At 40.2% G+C, this 14,444-nt stretch overlaps 1 protein-coding gene across 1 annotated transcript in view; it reads right to left on the reverse strand.

Annotated features, from left to right (window-relative positions):
* Positions 1–1,418: 1,418 nt before the first annotated feature.
* LOC106070747 (GTP-binding protein GEM-like) overlaps positions 1,419–14,444 on the reverse strand; it is an 83,088-nt gene continuing 70,062 nt past the window's right edge. Inside the window, exons 6-8 of the mRNA XM_056034535.1 lie at positions 10,086–10,171; positions 9,568–9,754; positions 1,419–4,064 (exon numbers count right to left, since the gene is read on the reverse strand). Coding sequence (XP_055890510.1) covers positions 3,808–4,064; positions 9,568–9,754; positions 10,086–10,171 — 530 coding nt within the window. The 3' untranslated portion in view covers positions 1,419–3,807. The remainder of the gene's footprint in view (positions 4,065–9,567; positions 9,755–10,085; positions 10,172–14,444) is intronic.

The following is a 14,444-nucleotide window of genomic DNA, read 5'->3' on the forward strand; positions in this document are numbered from 1 at the left end:
GTGGAAATCATTGGAAAATATGTTACACTTCAGAATCTATTTTACTTATGAAAAAAAACAATTTAAAAAAACGTTCAATTTTTAACGGCCTCTAAATGCCAATTCGATATCAGTCTTATGTTTATCCATTGGAGTCTCAATTAAGTAAGGGAGGCTTTTATTTTTAATTTTTTAAAACGTTTATGCATACGGTTGTATTATTTTCCAATTGAAAGTTATAGAAATATTTATTTCTGTGTAATTTAAAAGCTCGCTAATTCCAAATAAATACGTTTCTTTTGTATTTTAAATGAATGCTTTTTGTAGGAACATTAACACATTTTTTTAAAAACAAGATGCATGTATCCCTGTAACGATTCCTTGGGCAGATGATGACATTTGTAAAGGTAACTGTCATCTGTTTCAATGGCCCACTGTTAACGTTGTGGTCAGGTGAACGTCCAGCCGCCTTCACTTGACCCATGTCAGGCACACGCTAGTGCTGGCTGGAGCACCCCAAGGTGCCAGAAATAAAAAACTCCAGTCTTCATAAAGATTCGAACTCGGGACACTTTGGTTCGGAAGCCAACCACCAGGCCCCCGTGTATCCCAGTAGACCTTTGTTTATTTAAATTAAAGGAGTATATTCTCTTCCTCCTCTGGTCAGGACATGGAGATTGGTCATTCTCTAACAGCATTGTCCCTTGGTCAACCAATCACTGTAATACCATCCGTTAGGCTAGGCTCACACTGACTCATATCTGTTGAACAATACATTCAGTGACTACTTATATTCAGAATGTAAGAATACATCAATTACAATAATAGAACCAGCCGCCAAACAAAATAATCCCATCGGAAAGAGTTTCACACCTCAAACGTGTAGTTCGTAAAGAGGATGGTCAGATTGTGTTTGTTGATAGTTTGTACTTTGCACCTTTTGACATTTGTAAGGAAAACATTGAAACTTGAATGTTGACATGTACTGCTTACCAAACAGATGACCCATGTGTAGAGCGGACAATTTTTATGTAATAACTAATATCACAGTTAAGTCTCTACAACCAAGGAATTATCTTCTCTTGTTTCCTCGTGTTTATTCAATATTTTATGCCTTCACCCAGGGCAAAGTTTTTATTGAAGCCATCAGCGAGTTGTTTGCTGCCCCTCTTGTGTGGCCTATAATGAATAGACATTGATAAAAGTTAAAATTATGAACTATTTGAATACTTTTAAATCAAACTTAATTTCTTCTTTATTTTGTACATTTCGTATGCATATTTGTAATAGATCCTTTCTGTGTGCCTGTATTTAGGCCCTGGTTCAGATGGGATTTTCCTTTCTTGTACACATTTGTGAAAAGACTGTTTCGGTTTTATTCCGAATGTTAAACCCAACAAAAAAAAAACAACAACAAAACCTGCAGCTACACATGCAAGTATTCTTAGAGTCTATCCTCTAGTTTACTTCGTCTCTATCATTGGCATAAATGTAGAACAAAAACTTCAGCACATGTCAGCTGTACAGAATCAATGATCTCCAACACATGGTCTAAACAAGCTGACATAAAGAATGACAATCAAATAACATTAAAAACAACGGATGACTTTTTGTAAAAACAAATTGTAAACCATTAAGAGAGAGAGAGACAATATCTCCTTCATGAAGCTGGTCACATTGGGAAGGAACGATAACTATATTCAATGGACCTCATTCACCAATCGTAAACAAACAGCATTTGGCCAGGTGATAATATTGATAAAACAATGGAAACTACGTCTCACGTGACAGCCTTTATGGATTGCGTAATTTGTATAGAAGATATAGAGAACCACGTGGCAAAATGTTGTTTGTTTACGATTGGTGAATGATGCCCATTAACTCAGTGATTGAGATATAACAAAGGAACATTGTTTATCCAGGGAATATCCGCTGACCTAGGTTTATGATATACAATTATAAATTGTCTAGATCTCCAGACCAAATTTTTGTTTTGGAAAGATTATAGTTTGGAAAATTATAATGGTCAAACGAGACTTTTTCCCGTCTGGCCAATTAGCTTTTCCCAATAATAAGCATAAACTGTAAAATTTCTAGGAATATTCTTAGAGCTATTTTTAAGATCCGTGTGGAGGTTGGTAAGAGGAAATGTACATTAAAATAATGAGGTCAAGACAAACTCATTTCATTTTGGTATCCTATTCATTAAGAGAGTTTGAAGGTCAATACGAGTCATAAATTTGAGTTCACTTCTTGTGTACAACAATATCTACAGCATACAAAGGCAATATAAGAATGGAAATAGCAGATTTAGCTTTTAGAGTACATAAAGAAATGTTAATGTCTTTTTAAATACATTTTTATTTCAGTTGGATGTCTCCATTAGATCTACATCTTCTCTCAGGTATATTGTTGTTTTTTCTTTTGTTAATGTTCTGATGAGTCAACACATATAAGTCTATTGACCGAAAAACTTATACCTCTACATTCTTTGAAACAAATGTACCGTAAACATAGTGTTCATGGACTACCCACAGAGGAACTAGGCTACTGACGTGAACTTAAATTAAAAATTAAAGAAATTTGTTAATTAATTAGATAACTCAAACATTTTTGCTATATATATATATATATATATATATATATATATATATATATATATATATATATATATATATATATATATATATATAATATATTTATAATCTTCATCCCCCTGCCTTAGATACAATTCTATTGTTTTATTGATCTTAAAATTGTTTCCCCTTTTTTTCAATGCATACAAAGTACAAATACATGACAATCTTGTTTTAAAACAGAATCACCATCAACCATAGAGTTCAACTAGAATGTAAACCTTTAGCACAGTGCAATGGAAAGAGGTAACTCTTATGCTAGAAGTTGCCACCGTTAGAGGTTACAGTTAACTAACCGATGACTAATGCAATCATTGACACAGAATGTAGATCTATTAGTGGCAAGTCTGCAGTCGGCTTGATATATAACTGACATGTTGTGGACATGTTGCTATGTGTTCCTATAACATTAGGCCCCTTAGGCTCCATCTGTGAGCATATCTTGTACACAACACTTCCGGAGGTGTGTCTATAATGACTGAGGATCAACACTTCCGGAGGTGTGTCTATAATGACTGAGGATCAATACTTCCGGAGGTGTGTCTATAATGACTGAGGATCAATACTTCCGGAGGTGTGTCTATAATGACTGAGGATCAATACTTCCGGAGGTGTGTCTATAATGACTGAGGATCAACACTTCCGGAGGTGTGTCTATAATGACTGAGGATCAACACTTCCGGAGGTGTGTCTATAATGACTGAGGATCAATACTTCCGGAGGTGTGTCTATAATGACTGAGGATCAATACTTCCGGAGGTGTGTCTATAATGACTGAGGATCAATACTTCCGGAGGTGTGTCTATAATGACTGAGGATCAATTTCAAGTGCAAAATGTTGAATCCTGTTGCTCAACATTTTTTTTTTTTAAAAGTAAATATTCACTTTCTTTTCTGCATACAATTGTCAAGTCACCTGACCTGTCATGTGACCAGGAAGAGCAAGCATAGTCAGGGGAGTCAAAATGACAGTCAGCAAAGAGTAGCAGCTAGGATAAGTAGTCATGTGACTTGGATGCTGTTTATCACTTGACATCACAAACTAGTTGTATGTTCAGTTTGTTGAGTCCACCTTTGATGCTATCAACAAAGGCAACACGCAACAAAATAAAAACTCGAACTGAAAACAAAGCAAGATGATTGGTCTGATTGGAAGAAAACACTGCAAGACGCGCGCTATCCCACAATCCATCTACTTCATGAAGATGCCCTCGCAGGAAGCGGATCCTTTCGCGTTACGACGAAAGAGTTTGTTGAAGAATGACACTGGGGAAGGAGTTCTGCTTCGAGACTTGGTCGGAGGCGGGGGCATCAAAGCTGAACCTGGAGGAAGAAGTTGGTGACGAATCTGGCCCAAGGTGCCCGCCACGAGTTCGTCTATTTGATGATTCAGTGCTGCTGAAGTCTCTATGTATTTACAGTCAAATGCTGAGGCGATGAGTCGAGCTTCTGGAGAAGAAATGAACAAGAAATTAGTGTTAAATTCGACCAATTGAGTTAATTTGTATACATTATGGCGCTGATATGTAACTGAACAGAACAAATCAAAGTCACTTCTTTGTGCTAAACAAAAACAATCTTTTCAAATCTTTTTTTTTTGTGTCTTTTTTCATACGTAGAAACTGTTCGTGTGTTATCATGTAAATAAATGTCAAAATGTTTCTAGAAATGTTTCTAGAACTGGAGATTTATTTAAATTTTACATATTCACCAAGATATTGGAGCGTTTACAGAGAAACTTAATTTAATATAACCTTTTAGTGTGCTAAAAATCAATTTTAAAAATGTAAAAATGTATCCAGAACTGGCGAGTTATTTACATATTCACCAAGAGTTTATCAAAACCTTCTTTTTAAAGAGGCAACACAAATGGTGTATTTAGACTAGCGCTATCGAGATGATATTATGAGTACTTACTATCTTGTAACGCTGTATTTATAACTGTCTACGTCATATTTAACAGCTACAAACTTCGAGTCACGGTACCCCAACTCACGGTACCCCAAACTCACGGTACCCCGGACTCACGGTACCCCCGACTCACGGTACCCCAACTCACGGTACCCCCGACTCACGGTACCCCCAACTCACGGTACCCCCGACTCACCGTACCCCCAACTCACGGTACCCCCGACTCACGGTACCCCCAACTCACGGTACCCACGACTCACGGTACCCACGACTCACGGAACACCCAACTCACGAACACCCAACTCTCGATACCCACGACTCACGGAACACCCAACTCGCGATACCCCCAACTCACAGTACCCCCAACTCGCGATACCCCCAACTCACAGTACCCCCAACTCGCGATACCCCCAACTCGCGATACCCCCAACTCACAGTATCCCCAACTCGCGATACCCCCAACTCACGATACCCCCAACTCACGATACCCCCAACTCACAGTATCCCCAACTCACGGTATCCCCGACTCACGATACCCCCAACTCGCGATACCCCCAACTCACGGTATCCCCAACTCGCGATACCCCCAACTCACGGTATCCCCAACTCGCGATACCCACGACTCACGGTACCCACGACTCACGGTACCCACGACTCACGGTATCCCCAACTCGCGATACCCACGACTCGCGATACCCCCGACTCACGGTACCCACGACTCACGGTATCCCCAACTCACGGTACCCACGACTCACGGTACCCCCGACTCACGGTACCCACGACTCACGGTATCCCCAACTCACGGTACCCACGACTCACGGTACCCACGACTCACGATATCCCCAACTCGCGATACCCCCGACTCACGGTACCCACGACTCACGGTACCCACGACTCACGGTACCCACGACTCACGGTACCCCCAACTCACGGTACCCCCAACTCGCGATACCCACGACTCACGGTACCCACGACTCACGGTACCCACGACTCACGGTACCCACGACTCACGGTATCCCCAACTCGCGATACCCACGACTCGCGATACCCCCGACTCACGGTACCCACGACTCACGGTATCCCCAACTCACGGTACCCACGACTCGCGATACCCCCGACTCACGGTACCCATGACTCACGGTATCCCCAACTCACGGTACCCACGACTCACGGTACCCACGACTCACGGTACCCACGACTCACGGTATCCCCAACTCACGGTACCCACGACTCACGGTACCCACGACTCACGGTACCCACGACTCACGGTACCCACGACTCACGGTATCCCCAACTCACGGTACCCACGACTCACGGTATCCCCAACTCACGGTACCCACGACTCACGGTATCCCCAACTCGCGATACCCCCGACTCACGGTATCCCCAACTCACGGTACTCCCCGCTGCGAGTAGGAAGAGAAAATCGTGTCTCATTTTCATTTCACCTGCACCTTCGATGAAGTCCAGTAGGGAATCGGCGCCGTAGGCGCCATTATCCCGTTGATGGTTAGAAAGGCTTTTATCCAACCACCAGGCCTGGACATGGGGCTCTTCACCCCTGTCCTGTCTGAGTGCACCCAACGGTAGGCGGCCATATTGGTTGACTGACTGGTAAAACCGGGCCGTGCCGTGTACACAGCGCACCGTCCCCGAGTCTTAAGTCACCCGCTATAAGTGTCAGGGACAGCGCTAACTGCGGGGAGCTTGTCTCATATTCCTATACTGTAACCGCCACTGTTCCGTGCAAGGGCCGCCAATCCAGCAATCCGGAACTGATGACGACCCCCTTTGTGGAACGGCGTGGCGGACTTTTTGGACTGGGTTGCAGGTTACTTGTTCCATCCCCACCCCGAGTGAGATAAAAAAAACAAAAGCTCACCCAGGGAGACCTGCTAGAAGGCCTGGTTCGCTACTCGTTCTTAGCCTGTCCAGATCCACCTCTGGATGTTTCCACCGGAGGGCCACGCTGAGGCGACGGGTAGCTGGAAATCCTCCGGTTTCACCTGCACCAGATTTGCTGACCTCCGACTCGACAGGTCTGTGAAGCCACATGCTTGACCTGTTTAATGATATGCTTTCTGTCCAGGGTTTTTAGAAAAGAGGATTTGACCCTCCCAGGTATTCCCTCAAATGGAGTTGAATGATAATGATAATGAGCCTCAGTGAGATTGTTAATACATGAATAATTTTGAATCATTATTGGTTTAAAAGTTTTCAATTGACATAAAATTATAATGACACTTTGAACAAGAGGCGTAGTGAGTTGAGGTAAAAGGGGGGGTGGGGGTGTGCGCCACATGCTGAAGGGCGCCCCTAAAGATACTTTAGTTGGTAATTCATTATAAGGTTATTTGTATCTTATTATTATTATTAAATATTTTTTATTTAAAAGCCAATATTTCTATGTGATGTTCATGGGGGGGGTGCTATAAAGTTTCTTGCCCCGGAAGGACGATTTGCTTACTACGCCTCTGCTGTGACTACTCTCCGGACACTGTCACCACTGACCAACTTATTAATTATTCCCAGGATGTAGTTTCCATAATTCCTTTTTATTTTAGATTTTCCAGTGTTGTTTTAATTAGATAAAGTCTCTTGTGGTTGATATCTTTTTGTTTCTGTTCAGAGCTGTTTGAAAACGAATAATACTAAGGCCTGACTTCGAGTGCGAAGATTGAATGAGGAGTGTAGTATTATCTTCTTATATAATACAGACGTTACTTCAAAAAAGAAGATGATTACGTCCTACGCGTCATGCATTTAGTCATGCATATTAATCAATGACTTAAATTCAGCCAAGTCACTGGTTTTCCTGGCTAGCTCAGGCAACCCATTCCATGCTCTAATAGCACTAGGGAGCCCCCCAGGAGAGAACGGATTCTAGGACTCTTTTCTCTTGGTCAGTAGTAGGAAGATAACTCTAGACAATTTAGACGTTATCTCCACGTTGTCCTAGCTAAAGTTATTGTTCTTGAATCATCTGTTCACTATTCTCCTTGATACCTCGCATTCAAGTTTCTCTCATTTTGTTTCTTCATCTTTCCTCCTTACAAAACACTTTGAAATGAAGCCAACGGCTGACCTTATCAAAGATAGTCAGGTCATGTTCTTTAGTTTAAAACTTCGCAGACTTGTAATATGGGCCTCAACCCTAGCAGAAGACATAGACGACCTTTTAACACCTGGAGGGCAACGTTTATGAAAGTCTGAGGTCACGTGGATTGCACTAGAGAACTTCATTGCATCGCTTCGGTAGAAACAGACTTTTTAATATATATACACACACCTACAGAAATAGAAAAGATTTTCCGCACATACAGTCTCACATACACGAGAGGCTTCAACTTCAGTTTCACAAATATAGATCTACTTCTATAGACCCACACACATACACACACAGCTGTCATATCTCTATGTCTATTGCAATAAACAAAACAAAAAAGTCACAGCGATATAGATTTCTTCTTGTGATAACAAATGTCAGAACGCGAAAACATAGACACATAAACGTCCTTGACCTATGGATTTTCAAATGCTCCCCCAGTGTTAGCATCTTTCAGGCTATTTATAGAAGAACAACAAAAAATGGCTCTCGTAATTTGTACCTGCCATCTTTATAAATCTCCTCAGATATCGTTGTTTTGCTATTCAGTCTATTTATAGAACCACTCATTATCTTAATAAACAATAACGTGACTCACACAAACGCTCACAAACATACAAACCCACTAATAAATGTACACACACTAACACACACACAAACAGTATGCCCTCCCCTGCAAACTTCAACCACTACTGTCATGACAAGAAGTTGCTATTCAGTTTCTAAACGCTCAACCCTTCTTCTATTTATAACGTTTCATATACATAAATATGTCAGTAACCTTCGTGTGAAGATCCCGGCCTTGACCTAAATAACTTTATTTCAATAATTGATCGTAATCTTAATGAAGTAGCTGGCGCTGTGTGTTGCTTCAAGAAAAAGAAATTTGTTTTGTAGATAGAGAGGATTGAAACGTGAAAGCAATTATAATCTGTCTGACTGTGTTATTTTTAGTTGACAGGTTTCTAAATAACAATAAATACTCAATCACTGCCACTTGAGAAGTAACAGAAATGTATATCAACATCATGGTCAGCTTTTTATTCCCCTATTAAAACTTGTTGGTAGCGGGGTGCCACGATTGTTTGTTTGTAAAATGTTTTGCTTGTTGTCGGATGTTCCTTTAGAATTGAACATAATCTACATTCTAGTCCAAAACTCCTGCAGGACAACGGGGGTTGGCAGCGGGTAGGTATGAGCCCGGCACCATTGAAACGACTAAACGACTGTCCACTGCACGCGCATACCGTACGGTCAGGCTGCTTGGACATATATTTGTAAAAATATTTCCTCTCTATTCAAAATTTTTTTCTTTTTAATTTTCAGATGTCTGCTAAATTCATGGCGACATCACTGGCAGACAATTGATCAGATTTGGACGTGTGCGTGTTTCGGGTCTATAAGTTTCTCTCGTACTTTACATGTGCAGAGATACAACTCATCTATATAGTCTAGCAACAAGTCATTTAAAAACAGTTGAAGTTACAATCCTCACAATAAAGTTTGGAATTGTACATGTCATCTGTCACATTTGGACGAGACTTTGTCTAAATGAAGTAGGGGCGCAAGTGTCCAACATTTGTAACATTTCAAACACATTAGGGCCATGACATTGTGAACATTTGATGGACATCACTGCCCTAAACAATACAAATGTTACCCAGTCTAATAGACCATTTCAACAATAGTCTAAAAAGGACACCAGACTTTTGGTATTTAGTTTATTGAGGTCACACACACGTACTGGTGCCTAAAGTTTGTTGTTTTTGTGCTCAGAAACTTGGATGCAATGTAACCCTGGACTGTCCATCAGAGTCTTGGTACCGACCTAACCAGAAGTGACTAAGTAAGTTACCGACCTAACCAGAAGTGACTAAGTAAGTTACCGACCTAACCAGAAGTGACTAAGAAAGTTAAACTCATCACATTCCTCACCATCAACAGACACTTGTCTCTTTCGGACCAAATCTGTTTTGTTAGCAACCAGAATAATGGCCCGATCTGTGCCCAAGTTGACTCTCAGTTGTCGAGCTAGGTCCTTGGCCACCAGAAAAGAATTGCGGTCCACTATGGAAAAGACCACAATGTAGGCATCCACGTTGATGTCATCCATCTGATAAGCCTGGAGGAAGAAAGTATGGAGTTGAATGATAGACCTGAAGGATGAAGCAATAGAGTTGAATGATAGATATCCTAATCTAGATTATCTCCCTTGTTTGACTTCTTTCCTCTATATTTAGTAGTTTTATCAATAGAATTAAGGAGTTCTTATTATGATAATAACAGTTAGCCAGCCTGGAATTAAAGAGTTAAGGTTAGGAAACTTAGAGGTGTTAGGAGACAAAAACTAAACCTACACACAAATTCTGAAGCTGAGGTCTCTACAAAATAAAATAAAATATTACTAAGGGTCAGTGTCAGTTTGTAAACAAAGAGTCGTGGTCAGTACTTACATTTGCGCCATCAATAAACTCCATGATCGACTCCTCGCCGTCCAGTAAGACGTGAACAATGGTAGTCGAGGTCATCTCTCCATCACCTGGTGTAAAGGAAATTTAAAATAGTAGTTTTTATACACGCGTTTTATTTATAGGTCAGTTATGTTTATTTATGTTTATGTGACGCCGGTGGGATGATGTAAGCCAATCTGAATTGTTGGATTCATTCTTAATGTTAAACTTTCCTAGAAGACATCTGTTAATATTGGGGAACATTTACGCCATGTTTACATCAGTTTAAGCAAATCTTGTTTCACCGAATTCTATGAAAAATAACTGTCTACATATCTTCCCAGTGACCCCTATTAGCTCAACTATACTTGTATATTATACAAGCTTGAATGCATAGGCGTATCCCGCTGAGCCAAGTTTATCTATTAACTTTTAATTATCTTTTCCCCATAGGTCATTTGTAAGTAAATATCAGGTGGAAGTTTGCCAAGATCCTTTCCAATCCTTTCTCCCGTCTCTCTCTCTCTCGCTCTCTCTCTTTCTATCTATCTCTCTATCTCTCTCACTATCTATCACTGGCTCGCTTTCTCTTTTTCTATCCCTCTCTCTTCTTCCCCCCCCCCTCCCACAATGTTTTTGTGTTTTAATATGAATCTGGCATTTTAATTTTCTTGTAATCCTCTTTTTTCTTTCTTTCTTTCCCTCTAGACTTGTCACGGACCAACACAATGAATTGATTGATCACTAAAACAGGAACCAGAAGATGAACAACAGACAGAAGTAAATGGAAGACATCACTCAATCTAGGTCAGTGAAAGTCACATGCCTGCTAAAATGGATTAAAGATCGATAAATGAATATTACTGAATTAAATCTAATTAGAAAGGTCTTAAAATGTATCTGTGTGTGTCGCTTTAAGGTTTCAACATTTTAAAATTTAAATTCAGGGGACAATACCACAAATCGAATGCAGAGTTCTGGGTCGTGGGAAGATTTATATCAACTCTAGAAACAGAGAAATGTTGTAACAGCAACAGAATGAAGAACGCAACAGTAAAGTATTGAGGAAGAACGCAACAGTAAAGTATTGAGGAAGAACGCAACAGTAAAGTATTGAGGAAGAACAAAAATACTGAAAAAAAACAGAGCTTATATCAATTAGTTTGGATTATATTATATGTAGGATTGACCTAAACATATAAGTCTGTGCGATAGAAATATCTTTACAATAGTTTCTGTTCAGCTTTTAGCTTGCTCAATGCGCCATGATCCTATCCCTTGTCTGGACCAGTTGTGAAAGGGGGAGGTAAGATGGGGGTATCTTGGTCAATGTTTACATCATCGTTTTTTTAATCGCATAAAAAAAATGTTCATTCAAGGCTTGAGTCCTCGAGAGAACTAATTCAACTTATACCACCACATCTGTCAAGCAAAATTTCTTTCCCTTGTTAATTAAAAATATTTTATTAACTAATTGGTTACTTTTTTAATGATTCTTGTGATGTAAAAGAAATAATTGTGCCAAATTTCACCTTAATCCGAGATTGGATGTGCGAGAAATAACTTGTACAAACTTTTGACCAGAGAGTTGATAGAAGCTTTGTAATAAATGTCATCAGTCTCTCGTCTGTTCTGTCTTGTTCATTTGTAATCTCTCTTTGAACTACAGACAATAGATCTTCGTGTCTTATCTTTACTTTACAAACAATAGATCTTCGTGTCTTATCTTTACTTTACAAACAATAGATCTTCGTGTCTTATCTTTACTTCTATCTCTCTCACTCTCTTTAAACACACACAAACACACCTCACACACCACACACTCACCACACACACGTGCTTTGCTTCAGTCCCGTACTAGATTTTGACATGGAACTGAAGAGACTCCCAAAATTGTCTTCAGAATAATAAAAACATATCTATATATATAATTCTCATCATGGCTCAACAGTTTGGACACCAAGAAGTAAAGGAAAGATCACTCTTTTATTTCTGCAAGTCGGACTAGAGTTACCCCACGTAAAAAAAAAGAGGCGGGGGAGAAAAAGTAGTATTACACCTAGAATTAGCTCGGGTCCTATGAAAGTTGCATAGGTTGCAGTGGCCTAAGGTTGGCCCTGCAAAATAGCAACGTATACTACGCCGTGGGTCAACTAGTTATATATTCGTCTTCTTCTTCTTATTATTATTATTATTGAAATGCACGATGTTCTTTAGTTTGACAAATATTTTTCTTCCACTTCATTGGCCAGTCTTTAAGACAACAAATCTTGTCCTTATATTTGTGGTGGTGGTTGCGGTGGTGGTTGTGCTGGTGGTTGTACTCACTTACATGTTGAGGAAGTAAAACTCTTCAACTCTGATGTCCCTCAAGTCACAAGAAATGTTGAGCTGTGCCAGCAGTAAAAAAAAAAACTCTCTGCTTTAACCAACGTCTGTCCAATATCAATGTACTAATTGGGTACTTCAGTTGACCCATGAGTGTTGACCTACTGAGACTCAGCTTGACACCAGCTAACCGGAAGTAGCTCATGACGTCAACTTCTCAACATTCGGTGTTTCAAGCGAACCCCCCCCCCCCCCAATCAGCTCAAAGTATCAAAAATCGTATTTATTTTCCAGTGAATTGGCAAAGTAAAGACCTATACCTATAGACATTGATTGCCACAAAAGGCTGGACTCTAGATCTATATTTCTAAAAATATATCAAATAATCTCGGATGATGAAGGCTTGTGTTCTTGGTATTTTTTTCCCCTATTTCTCAGTTGTCTCTATTCTATTCCCAAATAGTCCAGAGTGAACTAAGACACCCTTGGATACAAACAAATAAATTAAAATGAACTTTATTTTTTTGTGCTCATTCTATTTAGAGACACCAAGGTCACTACGAAGTCATCTGACTAGAAGAATGAAAAGGGGAGATAAGGCTGGGGGTATTGAAGGACAACTCGGAAGTTAATTTGATCGTATGGAAGCCAAGAATAGAATCAGCTTCATTGACACAACCGACAGTAGCGGGCTAAATATAGCTCGAACTCACTCAATTACCTAGCCCAACAAATCTATACAATATCTAAATTACACGAAGTGGGGGGGGGGTAAGAAGAATCTCACAAGGGTGGCTTGGGAGGAGGCTTGAGGCGAGGTCCTCCCAACCTTGTAATTATGAATGTCTGTTACATTTAATATCAGACTTGGAGGAAGGGGGTGGAAAGGAGGCCTACTGAGACAGTTGTCAAGGAGAAAAATAATAAAAAAGAGCGAGTCTATTAGAACTTTTATCCCCAGCACAGAGACTAGTCAAAAGTTTTGGTCATAATTGTACACATTTAAAACGGGAAACGTAATATATAAAGACACGCCCACACATAAACATTTGACAGCTAGATTTGTCGAGCATAGCACGTGCTTAGTTGTACATGGTAAGTAACAACAGGATAATAATAGTAGTATTAGAGGCCCCAAGTGGGAGAATTGGAGATAAGTATATCAGTCAGTCAATGAACTAGGGGTATGATGTATAACCATACTTCATTGCGTGTGTGCAGCTTTTTAAAAAAAATATGCATAAATCTTGATGTGCAGACATTTTTATTATTTCAAAAGTCTTGCTGAGTACACTACCTTCGTATTAACATCGCGGTCTTTTCACACACAAATATATTTCATAAGACACACACATATACACACAGAAGATCCACTTTGTTGTGTGAGTGCTACATACTGACTCAGATATCCGGATGCCCTCGGACAGAATATGTCACTCTTAAAAGCTCATCACTTCCAGCGCCCCCCCCCCGCCACCCCCAGCCCAGCCTTTTAGTTTGACTCTTTCCTCTCCAACTCGTTTGTTTTTTCTGTTAGGTTGTTCTTACCTCCCCTTCCTGTGCTCCTCAAAGTTTCTTGGCTTCCTCTAGCTCGGCCATTCACTCAAAGGGCTGTGACGTCAAACCCGAACTGACCTATTGAACCTTTTTCCTATCTGATCATTACACTCCCTGAATGTCTTATCTGCTCCCTTCTTCACCCCCCCCACACACACACAATGTTTCTGTATCTTTTTTTCCCCCTTTCATTCTTCTCTGAGCATTGTACTCGTCTTCTTGACCAGTAGTCATACAGGGGAGGGGTGGGGAGTTGAATCATATATATATAGAATATATCCAATTGTCCGGATTTTACTTTCTAATGGAATTAAATGATGTCTAGATGACAACATGGGCTCGTATAAATAGATCTATAAAGTGAGAGAGAGAGAGAGGGGGGGAGGGGATAAGTTCAGGATGAAAGATTGGAGGGGATTGAAAAAGATTGTCTGAATGAATACGAGACGAATGTGAGTGCAGACATAAATATTTCAT

Source organism: Biomphalaria glabrata, chromosome 7 (genome assembly GCF_947242115.1).
Source record: "Biomphalaria glabrata chromosome 7, xgBioGlab47.1, whole genome shotgun sequence".
Classification (NCBI taxonomy): Eukaryota; Metazoa; Mollusca; class Gastropoda; family Planorbidae; genus Biomphalaria; species Biomphalaria glabrata.